The 24,659-nt window shown below is 35.3% G+C and overlaps 1 protein-coding gene across 3 annotated transcripts in view; it reads left to right on the top strand.

The window, feature by feature from the left end:
- Positions 1-24,659, top strand: part of ATP13A3 (ATPase 13A3) — a 93,604-nt gene that overhangs the window by 25,882 nt on the left and 43,063 nt on the right. For 2 of the 3 annotated variants that reach the window (XM_021692747.2, XM_044919886.1), the window contains exons 2-15: positions 408-506; positions 1,559-1,732; positions 4,292-4,474; positions 4,987-5,057; positions 6,723-6,803; positions 7,991-8,060; positions 9,390-9,524; positions 9,997-10,069; positions 12,986-13,117; positions 14,272-14,451; positions 14,570-14,727; positions 15,464-15,652; positions 17,620-17,681; positions 21,193-21,343. In XM_021692747.2, the coding sequence (XP_021548422.1) occupies positions 456-506; positions 1,559-1,732; positions 4,292-4,474; positions 4,987-5,057; positions 6,723-6,803; positions 7,991-8,060; positions 9,390-9,524; positions 9,997-10,069; positions 12,986-13,117; positions 14,272-14,451; positions 14,570-14,727; positions 15,464-15,652; positions 17,620-17,681; positions 21,193-21,343 (1,710 nt within the window). In that variant the 5' untranslated portion in view covers positions 408-455. Of the gene's footprint in view, positions 1-407; positions 507-1,558; positions 1,733-4,291; positions 4,475-4,986; positions 5,058-6,722; positions 6,804-7,990; positions 8,061-9,389; positions 9,525-9,996; positions 10,070-12,985; positions 13,118-14,271; positions 14,452-14,569; positions 14,728-15,463; positions 15,653-17,619; positions 17,682-21,192; positions 21,344-24,659 lie in introns of those variants that run through there. The other variant, XM_044919887.1, reaches the window with a different exon arrangement.

Consider the following 24,659-nt stretch of genomic DNA (forward strand, 5'->3'; position numbering starts at 1 on the left):
TTGGGGTTGGTTTCTCTGCTGGTGCTTTACCTTTTCACTATACTTCAAGGAATAAATTGAGTTGTGTGAAGCACTTTTACCTCAAGATGGTTAAACTAGATTTGTTACTGAGTCTGGGGAATGAAAAGGGAAGATTATGTAGTAGTTTCTCGCAGAACTTAAATTGTTTTGTACCAAGGCTATTGCTAGTATAAGTTAATTGATGAAATATGCCAGGTTTTGTGATAGTATGTGTCAGAAGAACTAGCACACTATTGAAAGTGTAATGAAAACCAGTCAGCACTTTAGTGAGTACTTAAATATCAGTTAAACTTTGATACACATATCACAACAAAGTCTTACAGTATGAAGTTAAATAGTCTACTAAAATACAACAGAATTCCCTAATTGTTCTTCTTTCCCCTCAGTTGTCTTCAGCTGTTCTGAAGCACAAGACCTATCAAACCACTGTAGATATGGACAAAGAAGAAAGGAAGACTATCAACCAGGGTCAAGAAGATGAAATGGTAGCTGGTTTTTATAACTTATTTGTCAAGTGTGAAGAATTTATCTTTGTAATTTATTATTCCAGGGAAGTAGAAAAGTACACGAAACAACAACAAAACACTAAATCAATGTGCTTTCCTCATCCCAACTGCATTTTTTAATTGGGATTATGTAACATCTCTATTTGTTGGTTTTAGTATAATTCCTGTTTGTGAACTGTAATACTTAGAGGAGAGTAGTATACTTTATTTTTATTTGATAATTTAAGAAGTTACATTAGCTAATGTTTTAAATACAATCCCAAATGTAAGATTTCTAATTTTGATTTATAAAAAATGTTTAAAAGTCAGCTTAATAAAAAACCCAACTTTTCAGCTCTTTGTGTGTAGAAGGGGGGAGATAAGGATGTCAGGTATAATATATGACACCCCATTAAATATGAATTTCAGATAATCAAGGAATAAATTTTTTTATATAAGCATGTCCCCAAATATAGCATAGGGCAAGCAAAATTAATTTTTTATGGAAATTTAAATTTAGGCCCTCTGCATTTTCATTTGCTAAATTTGGCGACCCTTGTTGGGTTATGGTGGGGGGGGTGCAGTAAACTGAAACAATTGAAATAATTGGCCTCAAGAAGTCAAATTGATCAGTCACAGTGGTATTGAGACAATTAGCTAATCATTCGGGAGAAAAAGTTAAAACTTACTTCGTATAAATGCAGTGTTATATTATGGCTTATGTCCTGGAACAGAAATAAGACAGTGGAAAAACTAGTGAAATTCTAATAGAGACTAGGTTTAATTAATAGTAATGTACCAGTGTCAATCTCTTGATTTTGACAAATGTACCAAGTTAGCAGAGGAAGTAAACCAGAGGTAAACCAGAGGAAGGGTATACAGAGAACTTTCTGCAAATCTAAAATCATTCCAAAATTAAAAATTTATTTAAAAAAAAAAAACCTACCTTTTATATGATAAGACTGTTAATACTTATTGGGAAAACAAAAAATTTTGGCAGTTACCTCTCCTATCATTTGATATTCAATTGTGTGATCACCGTGTCCATGCAGGAGATTTATGGCTATAATTTGTGTCGCTGGAAGCTTGCCATAGTTTCTCTAGGAGTGGTTTGCACTGGTGGCTTTCTCCTCCTCCTCCTCTACTGGATGCCCGAATGGCGGGTGAAGGCGACCTGTATTAGAGCTGCAATTAGAGACTGTGAAGTGGTGCTGCTGAGGACTACTGTAAGTCCTTGTATTTACTGGGAGCTGATTATTCAAAAAGTAATATAATGCTTTTGTGTGTACTTGGTTCAAAATAATATATGAGGAGAATATCACTGATGGATATAATCAGGAATACTAATCCTAAAAGCATTTGTGTTCTAAGTGATAGTGATTAGAATATAAAAGAATCCTAAGGATGATTGTATCAACCCCTTCCTTTTATAATTCTTGATGCACTGAGAGATTAGATGCTTGTCTGTCGAGGTCACCAGCAAGTTTGAGGACTGTATCAGATCTGTTACTCACTAGACCAGCTGCCTTTCTACTATGTGATGTTGCTGCTTCCCTGTTTTTTTTTTTTTTTTATCTTAATTGGAAGCATTTTATCAGAGGCTTTAATTTTTTTTTCCCTTTTTTTTAGTTAAAGAAATTGTTTTTTATTGAGGTATGATTGGCATATGACATTATATTAATTTCAGGTATACAACATAATGATTCAGTATTTGTGTAGATTGCAAAATAATCACCACAATAACTGCAGTTAACATCTGTTACCATACACAGTTAACAGAAGTTTTTTTTTCATGTGATGAGAACTTTTAAGATCTATTCTCTTAGAACTTTCAAATATACCCTACAGTATTGTTAACTAGTCACCATGCTGTATGTTAGATCCCCAGGAAATTTATATCTTTTGACCTTTACCCATTTCACCCTCCCTCAACCCTTACCTCTGGTAACCACTTAATCTGTTGTCTGTATCTATGAGTTCGTTTTGGCTTTTTTTTGTTGCATATATATTTTAATTGAAGTAGAGTTGACATAAAATATTATATTAGTTTCAGGTAGACAACATAATGACTTGACATTTATATATATTATGAAATGCTCACCACAGTAAGTGTAGTGACCATCTGTCACCATTCAAAGTTATTATATTACTATATTCCCTGTGCTGTACTCTTCATCCCCATGACCTAATTCTGTTATGCTGGAAGTTTGTACCTTTTTTTCCCTTTCACCTATTTCACCTATTCCTCCTTCCCCCTCCCTTTTGACAACTACCAGTTTGTTTTCTGTATTTATGAGTCTATTTCTGTTTTTGTTTTGTTTTTGGTATTTGTTTTGGTTTTTGTTTTGTAGTATTTGTCTTTTTCCTTTTGACTTATTTCACTTAGCATAATACCATCTCGGTCCATCCAGTTGTCCCAAATGGCAAGATTTTATTCTTTTTTTTTTTTAAGAGTTTTTATTTATTTGAGAGAGAGAGAGAGCGAGCGAGCACATGAGAGGGAGGAGGGTCAGAGGGAGAAGCAGACTCCCTGCTGAGCAAGGAGCCTGATGCGGGACTCAGTCCTGGAACTCCAGGATCATGACCCGAGCCAAAGGCAGTTGCTTAACCAACTGAGCCACCCAGGCGCCCCAAGATTTTATTCTTTTTCGTGAATGAGTGGTATTCCATTGTAAATATATATACCACATCTTTTTTTTTTTTTTTTTTAAGATTTTATTTATTTATTTGAGAGAGAGAGAGACAGCGAGAGAGGGAACACAAGCGGGGGGAGAGGGAGAAGCAGGCTTCCCGTGGAGCAGGGAGCCCGATGCGGGGCTCGATCCCAGGACCCTGAGATCATGACATGAGCCCAAGGCAGACGCTTAACGACTGAGCCACCCAGGCGCCCTATACCACATCTTCTTTATGTATCAGTGGGCACTTAGCTTGCTTCCCTATATTCTTGGCTCTTGTAAATAATGCTGCAGTAAACATAGGGGTGCATATATCTTTCTCAATTTGTGTTTTTGCTTTCTTTGGGTGAATACCTGCAAGTGGATTACTGGGTCTCAGTATTTCTATTTTTAATTTTTTGAGGAACCTCCATATTGTTTTCCTTAGTGGTTGCACCAGTTTCCATTCCTACCAACAGTGTACCAGGGTTCTCTTTTCTCCACACCTTTACCAACACTAGTTATTTCTTATCTTTTTTGATACTAGCCATTCTGACTGATGCAAGGTGATACCTCACTAACGGTGGTTTTGATTTGCATTTCCCTGATGATTCATGGTATTGGGCATCTTTTGTCACTTGTCCATCTTTATGTCTTCTTTGGAAACAGGTCTAGTCCATCCTCTGCCCATTTTTTAATTGGGTTTTTGTTGTTGTTACTGAATTATATGAATTCTTTATATATTCTAGATATTAGCCCCTTATCAGATATATCTTTTGCATGTATCTTCTCCCATTCAATAGGTTGCCTTTTCATTGTGCTGATGGTTTCCTCAGAGGCTTTAATTTCTAGTGTCATTATGTTGATGGTTAAATTAAGAAATTACTCATGATTTTGCATGGGATATTGTATTAGTGAAGTATGTCATAAAATGGTGAGCAATGGAAAGCATTTATACATCTTCATGTATAGAATTTATACATCTTCATGAAATGGTTTAACATTTAGTGAGTAGGAAGTGATGCTTTCTCAGAGACAAATCAATAATATGTAAAGAATGGGAATTAAAAATGTATATAGGCAGTTATGCAATATACATAATTAACTTTTTATCCCTTTCTCTCTTGTAAGGATGAATTCAGAATGTGGTTTTGTGCAAAAATTCGCTTTCTTTCTCTGGAAACTCACCCATTTTTGAACCCCAAATCTGTGACTAATAAAGTTTCAAATGGCCATGCTGTTCATCTAACTGAAAATTTGGCTGAAGAGAATAGGCATGAAATGAGTAAATATTCACAGACTCAACCACAGCAGGTATTGTGATCTTAATGTCAAAGTTTCTTTGAAAACCATTAGAATTGTTACATTTTATGCCATCATAGCGATAATTTTGTGCATGCAGTTATTTTTGTTTGGGATAAATTCATATACATATAAAATATTTATTACTATATATAACACAGTTTAGGTACATTAGAAGAAACAGATTGCATTTGTAGTGATCACTTTAATTTTAATAGATAGTAGATTTGTGTTAGTAAACTTTTTTTTAAAATTTTTTTTTTTTTTAAAGATTTTATTTATTTATTTGAGAGAGAGAATGAGAGAGAGAGAGCATGAGAGGGGGGAGGGTCAGAGGGAGAAGCAGGCTCCCTGCCGAGCAGGGAGCCCGATGCGGGACTCGATCCTGTGACTCCAGGATCATGACCTGAGCCGAAGGCAGTTGCTTAACCAACTGAGCCACCCAGGCGCCCTGTGTTAGTAAACTTAATCATAAACAAGTGATGATAATGCTTTTTGATGTAACATTTATGTGTGTTCTACAGGTCCGTTATTTCACCCACCACAGTGTTAAATACTTCTGGAATGATACCCTTCACAATTTTGATTTTTTAAAGTAAGTATTTTTTTTTTGTTTGGATTATATTATGAATGTCTTGAAAATGTTCTAGATAAAAAAGAATTCATTGTAGTGTTACATAAAATCAGAGGTATTTATTGCGTAACTTTTATTCACTTATTAACAGCTCTCTAGTGTTACTTGAATACTTATTAACCATTTTAAGATAAATCCTACTTGTAACTTGTACCTTGGCAATATTTACATTTAAAGTTTGAAACAGTATGATTCTCCAAATCCACTCTGAGTCTGAGTTCTTTTCTTTTTTGTGGGTTCATCTCAAAGTGAATTTCAAGTACACTTTATAGCCTGTCAGAATATCTGAAGTCTCATTTCCAAACTTGCTGACAGTTCCATCTATTTATCCTTGAGGGATGGAGTAATAGACAAATAGAAATTTAACTTTACTATGTGGATTAAGATTCAGACATTGTCAAATGTGTTAAGCCTTGAGTAGGACAAATTGGAGGAATCCCTTAAACTTTATTTTTTGTGGAAGCTTCAAGTTATGTAAGTACTAGATTAATTAGGATTCTATTTTTATTGCTATTGTTAAAGTGATTATTATAAACACTAAGTATCATTACTTGAATGCTGAAGGAATTCTTAATATTAGCAATACAAAGAGAATCGCCTTATGAACATTTAAAATATTCATGCCTGGATTTTTTTCCTCAGACACTAAAGAATTGGAATATTCTGGAATAGCCCCGGGCATTTCTCCATGCCTAGTTCTGAAGACCATTCCTAATTAACTGTTGCCTTATAGAACACTGCCAGTGACCATTTTGTTTTTTAAAAAAAGACTTGGAGCTGTTCCTTGCTGCTTTTGGAGAAGTTACCAACTACAGTGGGAAAAAAATGTCAAACCTATTTGCCATGTGGTGTTTGCCAACTGTAGAAACTTACAGAATTTAAACTTATGCCAATGACAGCTGTTAATTATGGAGCTTAGTTTTTCTAACTGAAAAAAGTAGAAAAGGATTGGAGTTCAGTGATGTACAAGACTCTCTTTAGAGTTCTGTGACCAGTATCTCAGTTAAAATAAGCATAATTAAGACATTTTGGGGGGAAAAGTAGATCTGTTGGTTGAATCCAGTTAGAATTGTTACAGATTTTAGGCAATGCCTGTGACTCATAAATTCTGTACTTCTCTTCTAGGTTTGTATTAGAACAGGGACAGATTTAGATTGATGCTTTTGTAGAAAGAAAAATCAATGAATAGCATTTCTTAGCATGAAGGTTAAAAAATTGAAGAGGGAAAACTATATAGATAAAAAGTAAAAAAAATTTTATTTTTAGTTTGGAATTCTCAAGTTAGTCATACTTTAGTTTTATTAGTTTAATTATTAGCTCTTACAGCTTTGGTACAGACTTAAAGGATAATAATATTATTATGTAAACTTGAGTATTTAGAGCCATCTTATCATGTGATAGATACATTGGATAATTTAGAATGGCACATTTGAGACTTAGAACTTTCATTATTGTTTATCTTAGGAATTTGAGATTTAAAAATTCTCATTCATTATCTCAGTTTTTGTTAAGGGTTTCTATTTGTAAGGAAGTCACGCTTTAAAATCAGGAATATAGAAAAATGAGGCATTAAGACATTTGGATATTTTAAACTTTGTTTAAAGTAAAAACTTTGGATTTATTTAGGGGACTGGATGAAGGTGTTTCTTGTACGTCAATTTATGAAAAGCATAGTGCAGGACTGACAAAGGGGATGCATGCCTACAGGTAATTTTTATCCAACTAAAGTTAGATCTGTTATCAAAATTCCTAAATAAAGTAGTATATATAGTCCACCCTTTTACCATATAGTTGTACATATTAACAGGTATTTATTATAGACATAGTAGTTGACAACTTACTGATGTTTTATTTGGGTAAGACTGTCTCTTAGTTTAAGAATTATGAAATGTTAAAATGTTAAAGCTGGAATTTTGAAGTTGATATCCCTGAAAATATACCATATTTCATCAATTCTAAGGTGCACATTTTCCCACATTTTAACATATTTAAAGGAGGGATGTGTCATATTGGGTGGAGTGTTACCCTTTACTTGAGAGCATTTTTATCTTGATGGCATATAAAATAATGAGTGTCTTATAATTGATAGCATCTTAGATTTTCTGAAATGTATTGGGAATTGTAAGCATGAGCTAAAAATTTACCACAATGAGTATTTGTAAATTGGAATGCATAATCTTTTTTATCATGTTATTCTTTGCTACAGTATAATATGCTACCAGTGTGTTGCATATTTTGAGAATAAATGTTATTTTCAAATTAAATTGGCAGTTTTTTTATACTCCTGTAGCATGTTTTTTCAACAGGTTAGGATATTAAAAAATTAATTCATTCAGACTTATATATCATAAAAGGCAAGAATTACTCATTACTCTTTCATATTGAAAGTACTACCAGGAGTTTAAGTTGGAAGGATTTAAACAAGTTTTTGAAAGCATTTTTTTAAAAAGTCAAATGTACAGTTGTTTTTGAAATAAATATTCTTAGTGTAGTATTCTCATTAGAAAAATAGTACAGGACCCCTCAAATATATTTTAGTCTCTTGCAAAAATTAATTGCAGTTCAAAATTTTTTATTCCTGCTGTGTTCAAGGGTGAAAAAGAAAGCGTTTGCAGACATGGTTATTATAGACTAGTGGGAAAGATACTTGTCACACAAAGAGATATGAGGCAGAATGAAACAACAGTGTAGTTATACAGTATTGACTACTTTGATTTAAATACTGTAGGTGGAGAATTGAATTGTAGAAGACAAGTATGTAGAAACATGAATGTTTAAGTTCCAGATTTAAGAGCAATCTGTGGTTTAAACCTTATCTAATGAAATGCCATCCCTAAATTATACTGTTATTATATAATATAATGTAACACTATTATTATGTTTTCCTGTTATAGAAAATTGCTTTATGGAGTAAATGAAATTACTGTGAAAGTGCCTTCTGTTTTTAAGCTTTTAATTAAGGAGGTAAGACAACATTTGTGATCAACTGAGTTGTCAATTTGAAAAGAGCCATGATTTAAGTGATAAGATATTCTTGGTTTTCTTTTTCTTAGTTTCTGCCTCACTCTTTTTTTTTTAAATTGAAATGTAAAGGTAGTAACTCTGGTAGAGAAATAATTTGGGGGCTTAAATTACCTTTTTATTAATTACCTTATTATTTGTTTTGCTTTTCTTGTCTGTAAATTTTTTTTTTACTCTCAGTATGTTGCACATGTAAATCTTGCCCTATCTTACAGATGTATACACCTGTCTTTTCTCTTTTCTTCAATTTTTAAACAGTTTATCATATTTATTCTTAGAAAGTCTAGTTTTCATCAGTAACTATCTTTGATCATTAGAAAACCTTTCTGCTGCTCCTTTATCTTTAAAATTGGAGTAAGTCCTTTCAAATTATCTTGTTTAATTTTGAAGTAAAATGGGACTATATATGTGAAAATGCTTTGAAAAGCATACAAGCATCAAGTTTAAGACATTTGGGGGAAGTTATTGAAATTGATAGAATACTATGAAATTTGGCTAAACAAAGTCCATTGCCAGGATTCCCTTATCTCTTTTTCTCGTTTAGGTTTTTTTTTTAAAAGATTTTATTTATTTATTTGACAGAGACAGAGATAGCGAGAGCAGGAACACAAGCAGCGGGAGTGGGAGAGGGAGAAGCAGGCTTCCCCCCGAGGAGGGAGCCCGATGTGGGCTGATCCCAGGACCCTGGGATCATGACCTGAGCCGAAGGCAGACACTTAACGACTGAGCCACCCAGGCGCCCTCTCGTTTAGGTTTTAATCCTTAATTATTTCCATAGAGAATGCAAAACAGTGTAACTTATTATCTCATATTTGTCTTCCCTGTAGACTCCAGTGAACCTTTGACTTATAGGAAAATTGGTATTTGGAGTTCATAATAAGTAAACATTTATTCCATTTAATTAAGAATTTTATATCCTTTAGTAGCCCAGTAATTATTGGAAGTAAATGTACTTTATTGCTAAAGCAGAATGAAGAACAGCTAAATACACACATTTTAGCTATTTCTAGCTGAGTCTGTATTGGGTTTAGTATGTAACTAAATGGATGCAAATAATTTAAATCAAGCTTATTTAGCCAAATTCTGGTAGGTTAGTGGTAAAAAAGTACTATGCTAACATCTTGCCCTACTGTTTCGGTAGTACATGTTGCCCTAGGGTCCTACAGATAAGCTACAGAGCTTATCCTCTAAATGTCTTGTTGTTTATTTCTTAAATGAAAAGGTGGAACATCTGTATGGTTATAAATTTGACTTAAAAATCTTATTTTTTAGGTTCTCAACCCATTTTACATTTTCCAGCTGTTCAGTGTTGTACTGTGGAGCACTGATGAATACTATTATTATGCTCTAGCCATTGTGATTATGTCTATAGTGTCAATTGTAAGCTCTCTGTATTCCATTAGGAAGGTAAGTCCAATTTATTATGGCTTTCACAACTGTGTATTTTGTAGTAGCAGAGTGTAAAGTGTGTAGAATAGTACTTGGTATAAAGTAATACTCAATATAGTTATTCTTTTGGGTTATATGCATATGTATTCCTTTCCCTCTGTTTTCGAGGTGGGGGAAGGTGGATGCTTTTTAGAGTTAAAATACCACTTGACTGCTTAGAGGCCATAGGGATCTGTAAGTGCTTATCACAGACTGGAAAACTGGAGGGTTTATTTTACTGTTTTCAGGACTGTCATTAAAGTGCTTCTTATTTTGTTTTGAGCTAATCATTGAATAATCTTTGAATCTTTTAGTCTTGACATTTTTAATGGCAGAGTAATATGCATTTACCATATTAACTTACCTTATTTTATGGCACCCTTGCTTTTTAATGTCTTGAAGAGTGGGTTTATATTAGCTAGTTTTTACGTTTTTTTTTTTCCTCTTTCAGCAATATATTATGTTGCATGACATGGTGGCAGCTCACAGTACTGTGAGAGTTTCGGTTTGCAGAGTGAATGAAGGTAAGTACTTAAGGTAACTCTTGGAAAAATAAACCAAATAAGATACCCATTAAGCACTAATAACTAAAGCAAGACTAATATATTATACATATACATTCTTTTTTTTAAAGATTTTATTTATTTGAGAGCGTGTGTGCATGCACGAGTTGGGGGAGGGGCAGAGGAAGAGGGAAAGAGACTCGCTGAGTGGGCAGCCCCATGTGGGGCTGGATCCCAGGATCCCGAGATAATGACTTGAGCCAAAGTCATACGCAACTGACTGAGCCACCCAGGCGCCTTTGCACCCCTATACATTCATTTTTTAAGAAGTAAAAATAAGTATTTGGATTGTACTACTTTCTGAGATTTTATCTGATTCATTTCTGTAAAATGATATTTTTATTTCTTACTATGTGACAGGTACTGTGGTTGGCTCTGGAGATGGCGTGGTTACAAGATGGACACAGTGCTTGTCATCATTGAACTTCAGTCTAGTTAGAAAGGCATAGTAACAAAGTGTGACAAATGCTATGATTAGGAGAGGTCAGGGAATTTAGATAATAGAGCTCATTTACTGTAGGTGTCAGAGATGGCTTCTTGGAGAAAGTATTTTTAAGTGGTTGAATTAGTCAGATAAGAGGTAGGTGAGGGGGGCGGTGAGAGAGGGAGAGAAGAGGGTTTTAAGTGCCCAGTCTTCTGGAAATGAGAGGGAGCTTGGTCATTGTAATAACTGAAAGGAACTCAGTGTGCCAGGCGCAGCAACTAGATGATGGACAGCCGTCTAAGGCATGTTAAGGAATTTGACCTCATTCCAAAAGGCAATGGAAAGCCATTGAAGGGTTTTTAAACAGGGGAGTGATCTGATGTTTGCCTTTTTGCAAAAATCATTCTGGCTGTTGTGTTCAGATGGGTTTAGAGGAGATTAATGTTGAAGGCATGAAATGGATCAAGGTGAAGGTTGTGGAGATGGAGATAAATGAGATGGGGCTGAAAGATGCTTAAATGTGGGCATTGAACAGGATTTAATAATTCATTGGATGTGGGGTGATAGAGCAGTGTCAGGCCTGAGGGATGGGCATCGGTGCCATTTAATTAAATAAGGAACGCTGGAGGAGAAGCAGTATTGTAGGAAAGGATAATGTTTTGGACATGTTAGTTTGTCTGGTGTGGTATTGAAGAGGTGTAAAGGACATAAAGGAGAGACAACACAACAGCATGGGCCTTGGAGGCAATAGCCATTTTGATTGATTGAGAATACCAAATCAGTCTCCATTCTCTTGGCTCAGTACACTACATCCGAGCATAAACACAGTTTGGCCTTGCAGGTGCTTCCTTCCCTGTGCTTCCTGGTCACTTGCTGCTTTAGTTGGGAGTATCTCTCTTCTCTATTGGTGCTCATCCTCTTACTGATCTGCCGTTGCTGAAGGCACTGGGGATGCCAGGACATTGCATTCAACTCATGTCTTCCTTACCCCTTTGGTTTTTTTTTTTTTTTTTTAAAGATTTTATTTATTTATTTGACAGAGCAAGAGAGCACAAGCAGGGGGAACAGTAGAGGGAGAGGGAGAAGCAGGCTCCCCGCCAAGCAGGGAGCCCGATGCGGGCCTTGATCCCAGGACCCTGAGATCATGACCTGAGCTGAAGGCAGACACTTAACCATCTAAGCCACCCAGGCGCCCCTTCCTTACCCCTTTGTAAAGTCTAACAAGTCATTGGTATTTTGTTTCCTGGTATACCTGAGAGGAGTAGACTTTCAAGTGGCATTAAAGTTTTGAAAGAGTCAAGTTTATTTAAAATGAAAAGTATTATGCCTAGTATGTGCTTAATATCATTAGAATTCTTTAGAAGTTGTTTCCTCATAGCTTAGTTAAAGGAGAAGAAAGGGAAAGAGTTTTTGTCCTACGGATTAACATCACAAATAATAGTTTTCTCTTTACTTACCAACTACCAGAACTCTTTTCTGAGCATAGTATTAAACCTAAGGGAGGGAAAGAATGAGAGTCTAAATGTAAGGTAGTCTTAAAGAAAAACCTCCTTTTGGGAAAATCTTTTTAAAAAGTGTTTAGCTAAATTGTACAAATTTCTAGCTAAATTGTACAGATTTTTAGCTAAATTGTACAAATTTTAGCTCAATGTACAAATTTCTAAGGAAATAATGAACCAGATAAAATATTGCAGTGTATATTTTGTAAATTTATTTAAAATAGATCTAAAATATTAGGACTATCTTAGGAATACTGAGAAGGATTGAAATGTTATGAGTTATAAATAGTGCCAGTGAGAAAAAGGATGGTGTAAAAAAATTGCTGTTAAAAAAGAAAATACACTGGGGTTCCTGGGTGGCTCCATTGGTTAAGTGTCTGCCTTCGGCTCAGATCATGATCTCGGGGTCCTGGGATCGAGCCCCGTGTTGGGCTCCCTGCTCGGCAGGGAGCCTGCTTCTCCCTTTCCCTCTGCTCCTCCCCCCACCATTCATGCTCTCTTTCTCAAGTAAGTAAATAAAATAATAATAAAAAAAGAAAATACACTAAAATTTTCAATGCTTTCTCTGTTTCCAAGGAGTTTTAGAAATCTGAGCTTATTTACCTATTGCAGGGGATCTCATGTGTGGACTTACTGTTTCCTAAGAGGGCTGTTGTACTGAGTATTGAAGTCTAGCCGCCTGTTTGGTCAGAAGGGACTTGGCATCACCTGTGTGTAGTTGGCATCCTATCAGGGACAAACTGCCTGATATACTTAAACACCATGCTTTGTTACCCTAAGGCATAATAATCTTACTTGTTTCATTTTCATGTATTGAGATTGTCGTGTTTAACTACATTATATTTCTGACTTAGTATGGAGGTCAGATGACCTTCAGGCAAATCTTTTATTTACTGTATTTTTATTTCAAGTTAAAGAATATTCAGACTTCTCTTTTTCTTTCTTTAAATCCAGAAATAGAAGAGATCTTTTCTACAGACCTTGTGCCAGGAGATGTTATGGTCATTCCATTGAATGGGACAGTCATGCCTTGTGATGCTGTTCTTATTAATGGTACTTGCATTGTAAATGAAAGCATGTTAACAGGTAAAGTAAATGAGTAAAAATCAGATCAGTTGTTTTTAATGATACTAAGATCTAAGTAGTTACCGATTAAACTATTTAAAAACTATCTTGTATCTATAACTATAAAACTATATTGCTTATATTTACTCATGAATGTTATGAATGTGATGGATAATGAAGATTTTTTTTTCATTTTGAGGGGACCAAATTCTGCATTATACCCAGTTGTGATACTAAATCATTATGCTGGTGTTCACTACATTTTGTGACATACTTCTTTTGACATGAGGAAATATTTTATAGTAAGAGAAGAGGAAATAAGTCTTTTGCCTGCAGAGAATGGCAGCATATTTACTTCCCTATTTGATGTGTAAAAAGTGGGAATAAAGATTTTATACTTTACTTAAACTGGGGGGAAGTAGACTTTGAAATGACTTCCCTTTGGAAATTCATAATCTGAAGGTAGAGTTTGATACCTTTTTATCACGTTTTCTTTATTTTTTGTCAGAGTCAATCTGGAAAGAAGTGATTGCTATGTTTTTAAACTGTTAAGAGTCTTCTCTTAAAACACAGTCACACAAATATCCCCACATACTTGCCACCTTTGAAACAAGAAATGTGAATGCTACAGAGAATTAAAATTTAATGTTGAAAAGAGTTTGGCCGTTTGTTGTTGAGAGAACTACCATACTATGTATTTTTCTCCACTCCCTTTCCTAGATGCCTTTTCTCTTCCTTCCGTGTGTGTGTGTGTGTGTGTGTGTGTGGGCGTGCGCGCGCGTGTGTGGATAGTGGGGGTTAGGAGTATTTCTTCACATCTCTGTGCTTGAGGTTGTGGAGTACTTTCCAGTTCAGTTTTTGGGGATAAGTGAACAGATGCTGGGGCTGTGGCAGTTACCTGGTCTTTTTATCTGAAACTTGACAAAATCATTTCCAGATTATAACTTTGACTCATAACTCACTTTCAGGACTTATTGTGAGAGACAAGACTTGATATTTTTGGGCAAGGAAATTGGTAGACAGAAAGCTAATTGAGTAAGCTTTGTTATCCACATATGAGAACTCTTAGTAACTATTGAAATAGTATAATAACATTTAGGTTATTTTAACAATTCAAGGTTTGTGTGTTTGATACTGATTTCTGTGCTTTAATTTATGTTTTTTTTTTTTTAAAGGAGAGAGTGTTCCAGTGACAAAGACTAATTTGCCAAATCCTTCAGTGGACATCAAAGGAATGGGAGATGAATTCTATAGTCCAGAAATACATAAACGACACACTTTGTTTTGTGGGACTACTGTAATTCAAACTCGTTTCTACACTGGAGAACTTGTCAAAGCTGTAGTAGTTAGAACAGGTAGAAAACATGTCACCTCTTCTTGCATGGTTTAGCGTATTTGATGCCTACTGAATGTTTAAAAAGAGATTCTGTTTTGGGAGATAATTCTCATTTTCTTCTTTCAATTTTTTTTAAGGATTTAGTACTTCCAAAGGACAGCTTGTTCGTTCTATATTATATCCCAAACCAACTGATTTTAAACTCTACAGAGATGCCTACTTGTTTCTACTGTGTCTTGTGGCAGTGGCTGGTATTGGGTTTATCTACACTATTATCAATAGCATTTTAAATAAGGTATGTAAATGGTAAACATTTAACAGGGTTTGATTTTTAATGATGGCATGTGGCTGCTGAGGGTTTGAATGTGGCTAATGAAAATGAAGAACTAAACTTTTGATTTAATTTAAATTAACCATATGAAACTAGTAGATGTTATTTTAGAATCAAGTACAGATATAAAACATTTTCATCATAGCAGAAAGTTCTTCGGACCGCTCTGGTTTAGGTGGTCTTTTTCTTGTTCTCTTATGACTTAAAAAAGGGAGGGGTGACCACATACTCACCAAAAGCTTTATTTTCTCTCTCTCATTTTTTTAACTTCTGGGATATACAGCATTAAAGTTACTTGTGATTACTTAATTGAAGGTACTTCTAAGAGACCTCGTCAAATTTTCTTTTCCATCCCCTTTAGAGATGGGCATAGTACGGTGCTGATAGTAAGAGTCAATATCTGATACATGTGTATTGAACTTTGAAGTGTGTAGTGTGTGATGCATGTAGAGCTCTTAAAATGAAAATTTCCTTTAAAAATAGCTTTCATTCCACAGTCCACTGACAATTCACTGAGCCACCTTTTTTGCAGCCTCTAAAGGGAAAAGAATTGTAAATGGTTGATGAATATAACTATATACACCTTTATATATACAATTGAAAATGGTTTATGGATTCTTCACTAAAGAAATACCCACATTAGATTAGTAAATATTTGATATGGGGGTGGTCCTGACATTTATTTTTGTGTTAATTGTAGGTAGAAATTGGGGTAATAATTATCGAGTCTCTGGATATCATTACCATTACGGTGCCACCTGCACTGCCTGCTGCGATGACAGCTGGTATTGTGTATGCCCAACGAAGACTGAAAAAAATTGGTATTTTCTGTATCAGTCCCCAAAGGATAAATATCTGTGGGCAGCTGAATCTTGTTTGCTTTGACAAGGTTGGTTCAGTGTTGTAATCATTCTCAGAAGTTACTGTCAGAACTTTTAAATACTTAGATTAAGGTTTTCTGTATGTATTCTCTATCAACCAATTTACACTCATTGTTTAGTGTTCTTCTGATATTCCTCTTTTTCAACTTTCTTGGCACATGCATCATTTTTGTATATTTCTTTTCACTGCTTTTTCTTTTTTTTTTCTTTTTCAATTTTTAATACTTTGGATATTGCTTATTTGCCCACATCTGGAATTTTCTAATCATTCACATCCAGAATTATGCCTTATAGTAGTCTTGAAAACCATATGATCTTTTGTTTTTAACAGAGTAAGCTCCATATAGATATATTTACTGGAATTGTATTGCTATAATGTATATATGTTTAGTTAAAGTTTGCTCTGTGATTTTATTGAATATGTTTCAAAATTATGAAGGTCACTGATTTTACGGTTTTATGTGAAAGTGACAAATTATGTACCTGTGTGAAATATTACTTGCCTCTTACAAAGGGTTTTTCTTTCCTCTGCTGAAATTAGTTTTCTTAAAACTTTTATTTTGAGAATTAAACATTGACCAAGAAACCTCCCATCAAGCTCTTCTTGGTAACTGATATGATAAGTATATGATTTTTGTGCATGTTCATTATTGAAGGAAAAAATGTGAGACATTTGGTTTTTTTTAAAAAGTCATATCCTGGGGCACCTGGTTGACTCCGTCGGTGGAGCATGTAACTCTTGACCTCCAGGTTTGAGTTCGAGCCCCACTTTGGCATACAGATTACTTAAAAAAAAATCCTGTCCTATGACTACATTTCATATTTGTTTGTTTGGAAAATTTCACTTACGCCTTTTTGGGGAACATTACTATTAAAATTTTTAAACAGTCGCGAAAGTGGAGAAGATACAAGTATAAAATGCCTTCATTTACCCATTGCCCAGCTTTAACAGTTAATCAGTATGTTGTCAGTCTTACTTCATCTGTCCCCTCATTTTGAAGGTGGCAGCATCAGACATTCTTTCACCCAGTATTATCTCAGTTTTATCTCTAGAAGATGTAAAAAAAAAAAAAAAAAAAAAAAATTATTGCAGTACCATTATCTTACCCCAGTTAACAAAAGTAGTAATTCTTGGTGTTACCTAATATCCAGTTCTCATTCAGATTTCCTTGTCTTTCACAAAAAGTGTCTCAAATTTTACAATTTGTTTTTTCTGTCAGAATCCAAATAATGATTGCATTGATTATAATTAATCTGTAACATTTGCTTTTCTTGCCCCTTGTCCTGAATCATCTTATTGAAGAAACCAAGTTGGTTTCTTCAAAACATCCTGGATTTAGGGGCGCCTGGGTGGCTCAGTTGGTTAAGCCACTGCCTTCGGCTCAGGTCATGATCCTGGAGTCCCGGGATCGAGTCCCGCATCGGGCTCCCTGCTCGGCGGGGAGTCTGCTTCTCCCTCTGACCCTCCCCCCTCTCATGTGCTTTCTCTCTCTCATTCTCTCTCTCTCAAATAAATAAATAAAATCTTTAAAAAACAAAAAAAAAAACCAAACAAAAAAAACATCCTGGATTTAGCCAATTGCTTCCTCTTGGTATCATTTAACTTGTTCTCTTCCCTTTTTGGCTCCCTCTGTCCTAATGTTTCCTTCCTATGTAGGCCTTTATTGATTGATAGGTTGATTGGTGCATTGTTCTGCTTTTTTTCATAATACAAGCACATAAACATACGATTCTACACATATGCTCCCCCTACCTGTCCAGAGGAACCGTACTGTAAGGAATATTCTGCACCCTTCCCTAACTTTAGTTATTTCCTGGAGGTTCTTCTTTATCAATATACAGAGATCTTACTAGTTTCCTTTGTTGACAGCTGTATTTTATTTTATTATGTATATGTAGTGTAACTTTTTGTGATTTCTGTTTTTGGAGGCATTATTCATACTTTGTACATGTGTGCTTTTTTTTTTTTTTAAAGACTGGAACTCTTACTGAAGATGGTTTAGATCTTTGGGGGATTCAACGAGTGGAAAATACACGGTAAATATTAGCTAGATTTGATCATTTATTAGTTACTTATTAATAAGTATCTTAATATATGAAACATTCAAACATAGAGTAATAGGACAGCTATGTAACCAACACCAAGATTAAACAGTTGACATTTTGCATATTGGCTTCAGATCTCTTTTAAAAGATTTAAAATATCGCAGATACTGCTAAAGTCTTAATCTATCCCTACGGTCATTCTGAAGTTGTGTTCTATTATCTTTGCATGTTTTTATATTTTCTCTACATATACATCTGTCTCTAAACAAGACCTATCTGTAAATAAACATTCATAACTGATATACTGTACGTGTTTTTGCTGCTTTCTTTGCCTCTTTAACATTGTTTTCAAGATTTATCCAGGTTGGTATGTATAGATCTAATTTATTAATCATAACTATCGTTTAATATTCCATGATAGGATTAAACCATAGTACCTCTTCTACGAAGGGGCAATTTCATTGTTTTCTCCCTTTCCTCTTTCACAACTAGGGCTGCAATTGCAGTTCTTCTACACAACTCCTGGTGAGCATGTGGTTGAGTTTCAGTAAACTAGCTTCTTAAAGATGTCAGTGCTGGGTTATATAGCATCTGCATGGCTACAGGTTTAGTAGGGACTGCCTAGTTACTAAGTGATGCTGCTCACACTCTCTCCTTTAGTAGGAATGATATCCTGTTGCTCCAGGCCTTGCCAAACTTGATATTGTCAGACTTCTCATTATTGCCACATGGATAGATACAAAATGGTCTTTCATTGTGGCTCTTTGCAGTTTCCTCAGTACTTAATAAGCTGATCTTATTTTCACCTTTTTGGAAGGATGGTCATTTAGCATTCTTCTGTGTATTGTCAGTTTATACCTTGACACCGTTTTTCTTTTGTGTTCCTAGTCTTTATCTTACTAATTTATTAGAAGTCCTTTGTATTTTTGGGTGGTAATCTTTTTCAGTACTATGCACTGCAAAAATATTCCAACAGTCTGGTCTTTTTACTTTTGTTTTTGTTGTCTTTTGATAGCTTAGTAGTTGTGTTTATGTCATTTTTTTGCCCCCCCTTAGAAGTCTGTGGGTTTTAGGTTTATAGTTGGAGAGAATACTGTTTGGTTCATGTAATTTCAGAGTTGTTACATCATCTTGATAAATAGTATTGTGACATTGTGACCTTATTTCTCCCTAATGCATTCTGCCTTCAATTCCATTTCATCTGATATTTCTACGGTTACACATACCAGCTTTCTTTGGTCTAATGTTTGCTGAGTGTGTTTTCTTTAGCATTGCTTTACTTTTTAATCTTTCTGTGCCATTGTATTCACATTTGTAATTTCAGATATATTGGAACTTATTTCTGTAATTCCTTGCCCCAGTTCACACACACATTTTCTCAAATTTCTCATATTTTCGTACATTTTCCCAGAATTTATACATTTTAATCTTTTACTGCTTGTCCAATTTAAATTATTAACGGTCGTAATTAGAGTGTAAAGTTCATGGGTGTCTTTATTGGGTTTCTAAACCCCCCAGGAAACCCATGGACTGTAGAGTACTTTTTTGATTATTCCCCTCCCTTATTTATATGTATTTGTTGCACAGCATTTTATGATTAAGACTTAGGTTTTATACTGTCTGCATGCTGAGATTCCCTAGGTTCAGGACTGTCTTTGCCAACCACTGCTGCTTCTGTCCCACTCCCCTGGACTGCACTGCCCTCTTCTGTAGCTACATTTGTTAGTTTTATTTCCATTTTCACTTTTGAAGGACGGCATAGCTGCATAGCTTTCCAGGGTGTCAGCTGTTCTCTCAGCGCTTTGATGGTGTGATTCCATTTCTCCTTACTCCTTTTCTTACTGTTGTTTTAAGAGTACTTCCTTATCCTTGATTTTTGCAGTCTCTTTTTATTTGTGTAGGACTCATTTGCTTCTTGACTCCAAAGATTCATGCTTTTCATAAATTCCGGAAGAATTGCAGCTTTTTCCCCTTTTTTTTTTTTTTTTTTTTATTACCTTTCCTCCTTTTTTTTTTTTTTCCTTTTTTTTTTTTTTTTTTTTAATGACCTTTCCTCCATTCTTTGTTTTTTCCATCTGGGAATCCTAACCATAGGTCAAACAGGAAACTGCATTTGGTTCCTAAAAGTCTTCCTCTCCTCCTTTCCCCCCATGGTGTCTTGTTCTTTTTCTAAGTCTTTAATTTAAAGGTGCCTTTTTAATTGCATTCTTTCAGATTGCCATTCTATTATCTCAAATTTATGGGATTCTAATTCTGTCTTTGTTGTGTCTGTTGAGCCATGGGAATGTTTCCCAGTGCATTTTTAAATTATGGACTTAGACTTAGCAGGATTTTTCTGTGAGATTTCTTTGTGGTTGTGTTGTGGGAGCTCCTTTATGGAGAGTTTTGACTGTGCTTGGCCAAGAGTGGTATCAGTGGTGCCAGATGAGCTTTAATGTTACTTTCATAACCTGAGGATTTCTGGACCTGCAATAGCATGTATTCAAACCCAGATCCTATCCTGAGTGGTGTAGTGGTTCAGAGCCGAGGCCCTAAAGCCAGACCTTCTGTGTTTGAATCCTTGCCCTGCCACTTAATGGCGCTGTGTAACCTTGGAAACTTACTTCACCTTCTGTTTCAGTTTCCTCATCTGTAAGATGGGGACAGTAAAACATCTTCCTATGGTGTGAGGAGGACATGAATCAGATATGTTTAAAGTTAGTAGAACAGTGCCTAGCGCTTAGTAAGTATTGTACAGATATTAACTATTTTCTTGAACTTGGGGTGGGGGGAAAAAGATAAGCTTATTCTTAGTTATGCCTTTGGGTCTGTAGGTAAATTATTTTTCATATATTCTTTTTGCAAGATGCTCCATTCTTTTATTTAGTATGTCCTTTTTTCCAAGGATGCTCTTCAAGAGCACTGGCTATTTTTGGTGAAAGAGATCCTCTCAGTGTGAATTCCCCACTTTGTACCTGGCCAGGACTTTGTCTTCTGTTTCTGTGTGGGTATTAAAGCCCCGGGGCCTTACGGGACTGACCGGCTCCTTTCCCTTCTTCCTTCTCCTTCAGGCAGTCAGCATCACTCAGGTTCAGACTCCTTTGGTTTTCCTTTCCTTCCATTTCTGGCACTTGAACATTTCCTTTTCTTGATTATGAGCTTGGTTTCCCATTGAAAAGATTATGTGTTACACATTCATTTTGTGTTTTTACAAAAGAGATTTTTATGTATTCTTATCTGTCATATACCTATAGGAGGAGTTTTAATTATTATTTGGTATCTAGTATGTTCTGTGTTGGTTTGTCTAGAGTAGTTATTCAGAATCTTAGGTAATGTGGTATTTTAGTTACGTATAATTTACATGGAAGAAAATGTTTTGAATGCCAAAAACCATAGAGAAAATTAATACATGCAGAAATGCAAACATTTTATTTACATTTTTTAATTTTATAAAACCTGAGTATGTATAGAGTATTTATTGTCTTGGGATTTATGAATCTAATTCAGTGCATTTTCTGTTTAGTTTCCTTTTGCCAGAAGAAAATGTTTGCAATGAGATATTGGTAAAGTCTCAGTTTGTTGCTTGTATGGCTACTTGTCATTCACTCACGAAGATTGAAGGAATGCTTTCTGGTGATCCACTTGATTTGAAAATGTTTGAAGCCATTGGTTGGGTAAGTTCAATATTTTAAAGCACAAGTAACTTTAAGGAAAATAATAGTAAAAATTACCTTGCAGAAGGATATTGTTTCTGCTAGTTGTTTTGATGACAAGTCTATCTCGTACCGTTAAAGGAACTGTGTAATTTCTAAAGATACATTACTGGAAAAAGATATATAATTCTCTAAAAAAGTGTCTGTTTTAGTTAAATTAACTCACTTAAACACCTTTAATAGAGGATGACCTGCTGAGGCGCCTGTTTGATGTTTATAACAGAAACTGGCTATCACCAACATGGGGTAGTAGGCTCGAGTCAGTAAGATGATCTTCAGCAGCAACAATTGTTGACCGTAGGTGAAAAGTATAGCCAGCCGTGTGTCTTCATGTTCTTTTGTCCCCATTTTCTACTTTCTGTGTTTACACACACACGTTTATTTGTTTATAGCTTTCTATTTGTTGTCATTGATCATTTTAATTTAGTGCTTGCTATGTTTTCTGGTTACCATTTCACAGCATTGAGTTCTTTTACAGATGCAATAATAAGTTTGTTTTTAAAGTTCTCTCCTGGCTTCTGAATTAATTATTTTCTCTGGGTCAGTTTTCTTTTTCCCTCCCTATACTTGGTCTTTTTCCTTCATGCTTTTGGTTTTCATTATACATCTGGATGGTACTTCCATATTTAAGGTGAATGTTTGGTTTGATAATTCTAGGTAGCTGCAGTCAGGTTTTTATCCTTGCCTATAGTGTGTTAAGTCTGTTTTCTTGAGATGTGTCTCCCCTGAGAGGGAAGGCTGACCAAGGGGAGCTCCCTGTCTGCTGAGGGTGAGGTCTCTTCAGCAGGCATGCCTCAGTCCAGAGTTGCAGAGTTAGCCTTTTAGGTTGCTCTCCTCATCTGCTCCTACAGTGCTTGCCTGGGCAGAGTTATGTTCTGGAGTGCTGACCCTCACATTAGCAGCTCTTCTTCCTCTCAGGTAGGTAGTTCATATCTCTAGACAGTGACCCCTGGTTTTCTTTTTTGTTTTTTTTGCTTAGCTCCACTATTCTGGCTGTTAAGAAATGTACCTCTCTTGTATGTCTGCTTGTGTTTACACTGGGCTATTGCTATATTCATCAATATATATCAGTTTGCCTTTTAATATATTTGAAATCCTTTTCCTTTTTTTACTTTGTTTACTTCTGTAGGTTTATTTATTTATTTTGTATTTGGTTAATGTTTTGACAGGGAGGGAGATGAATGACTAGATTAGTGTTTGGCCATCTTCTGATAGCCCAAAATAAATACTTGTCAAATTTAATTCCCAAAAGACCTGCAGAGAAAAATTTAAGAGTAAGGCAAAATAAGACTGATCAATTTTGATGTTCTCTAAAACTTCTCTCTAGCTGAACAGATTTTCAGTAGATTTAGTGTTCTGTTTGCGGGTCTTAAAAAAAAAAACAACTGGTTTTATAATTAAGTTTGTATAATAGCATGTTTTGTTTACTCTGAGATGCCTTGATGCTTGATCTTACCACAAAGTATCAATGGAATGTTTCCACATAACCACACACTGCTGTTACCTGCTGTGATCGTTGCCATATAAGATATATCTCAATTTCAGAGATGTTAAAACATGTCTTAGAATTGTATCCATTTGGTTAATTGGACACAGTCCCTACCCAGTCATTTTCCCATTGACTGATTCCTTCATTTTTAAGTCAAATTAGTTTATTGTTTCTTGCATATATGTATTTAATACAAGTTTTTGTTGGAATTCTTTGACCAAAAATAAGTGTTTTTAAATTAAATTTCGAGCAGTTAGGGTAGTAGTATCTTAACCAGAAATGTTCAGTCTGAAACACTAAACTCAAATCTTGGTACCTCAGTGTGTGCTTGATCCAGCGGTTCTACTAACCATATCTGAGTTCCATGTACTTTTATTTTTTTATTTAAATCCAATTTAGTTAACATATAGTGTATTATTAGTTTCAGGGGTAGAATTTAGTGATTCATCAGTTGCACATAACACTCAGTGCTGACTTATTTCGCTTAGCATAGTACCCTTTAGTTCCATCCATGTCATTGCAAATGGCAAGATTTCATTCTTTCTGATAGCTGAGTAATATTCTGGGGTGGGTGTGTGTGTGTGTGTGTGTGTGTGTGTGTGTGTGTGTGTACCACATTTTCTTGATCTGTTCATCTGTTGATGGACATCTGGGCTCTTTCCATATTTTGGTTATTGTGGACATTGCTGCTATGAACATTGGGGTACATGTGCCCCTTGATCCACTGTTTTTTTATCCTTTGGATAAATACCTAGTAGTGCAATTGCTAGGTTGTAGGATAGCTGTATTTTTAATTTTTTGATGAATCTCCATACGGTTTTCCAGAGTGGCTGCACCAGTTTGCATTTCCACCAGTAGTGTAAGAGGGTTCCCCTTTCTCGGCATCCTCGCTAACATCTCTTGTTTCCAGAGTTGTTAATTTTAGCCATTCTGACTGGTGTGAAGGTGGTATCTCATTGTGGTTTTGATTTGTATGTATTTCCCTGATGCCCAGTGATGTCGAGCATTTTTTCAGTGTCTGTTAGCCATTTGTGTCTTTGGAGAAATGTCTGTTCATGTCTTCTGCCCATTTCTTAAGTGTTCTGTAGTTTTCAGAGAACGGGTCTTTTAACTCTTTGGTTAGATTTATTCCTAGGTATCTTACGGTTTTTGGTGCAATTGTGAATGGGATTAATTCCTTGATTTCTCTTTCTGCTGCTTCATTGTTACTGTATAGAAATGCACCAGACTTCTGTGCATTGATTTTCTATCCTGCCACTTTGCTGAATTTATGTATCAGTTCTAGCAATGTTTTGCTGGAGTCTTTCGAGTTTTCTACATAGAGTATCAAGTCATTTGTGAAGAGTGAAAGTTTGACTTCTTCTTTGCTGATTTGGATGCCTTTTATTTCTTTTTGTTGTCTGATTGCTGAAGCTAGGACTTCCAGGACTCTGTTGAATAACAGTGGTGAGAGTGGACATCCCTGTCGTGTTCCTGACCTTAGGGGAAAAGCTCTGTTTTTCCCTGTTGAAGACTATATTAACTGTGGGTCTTTCATATATGGCTTATATGATGTTGAGGTATGTTCTATCTATCCCTACATTGTAGAGGGTTTTATCAAGAAAGGATGCTGTACTTTGTCAGATGCTTTTTCTTCAGCTATTGAGAGGATCATATGGTTCTGATCTTTTATTAATGTCATATATCCCGTTGATTGATTTGCAGATGTTGAACCATCCTTGCCCAGGAATAAATCCCACTTGACTGTGGTGAATAATCCTTTTAATGTACTGTTGAATCCTATTGGCT

This window comes from Neomonachus schauinslandi, chromosome 1 (genome assembly GCF_002201575.2).
Source record: "Neomonachus schauinslandi chromosome 1, ASM220157v2, whole genome shotgun sequence".
Lineage (NCBI taxonomy): Eukaryota > Metazoa > Chordata > Mammalia > Carnivora > Phocidae > Neomonachus > Neomonachus schauinslandi.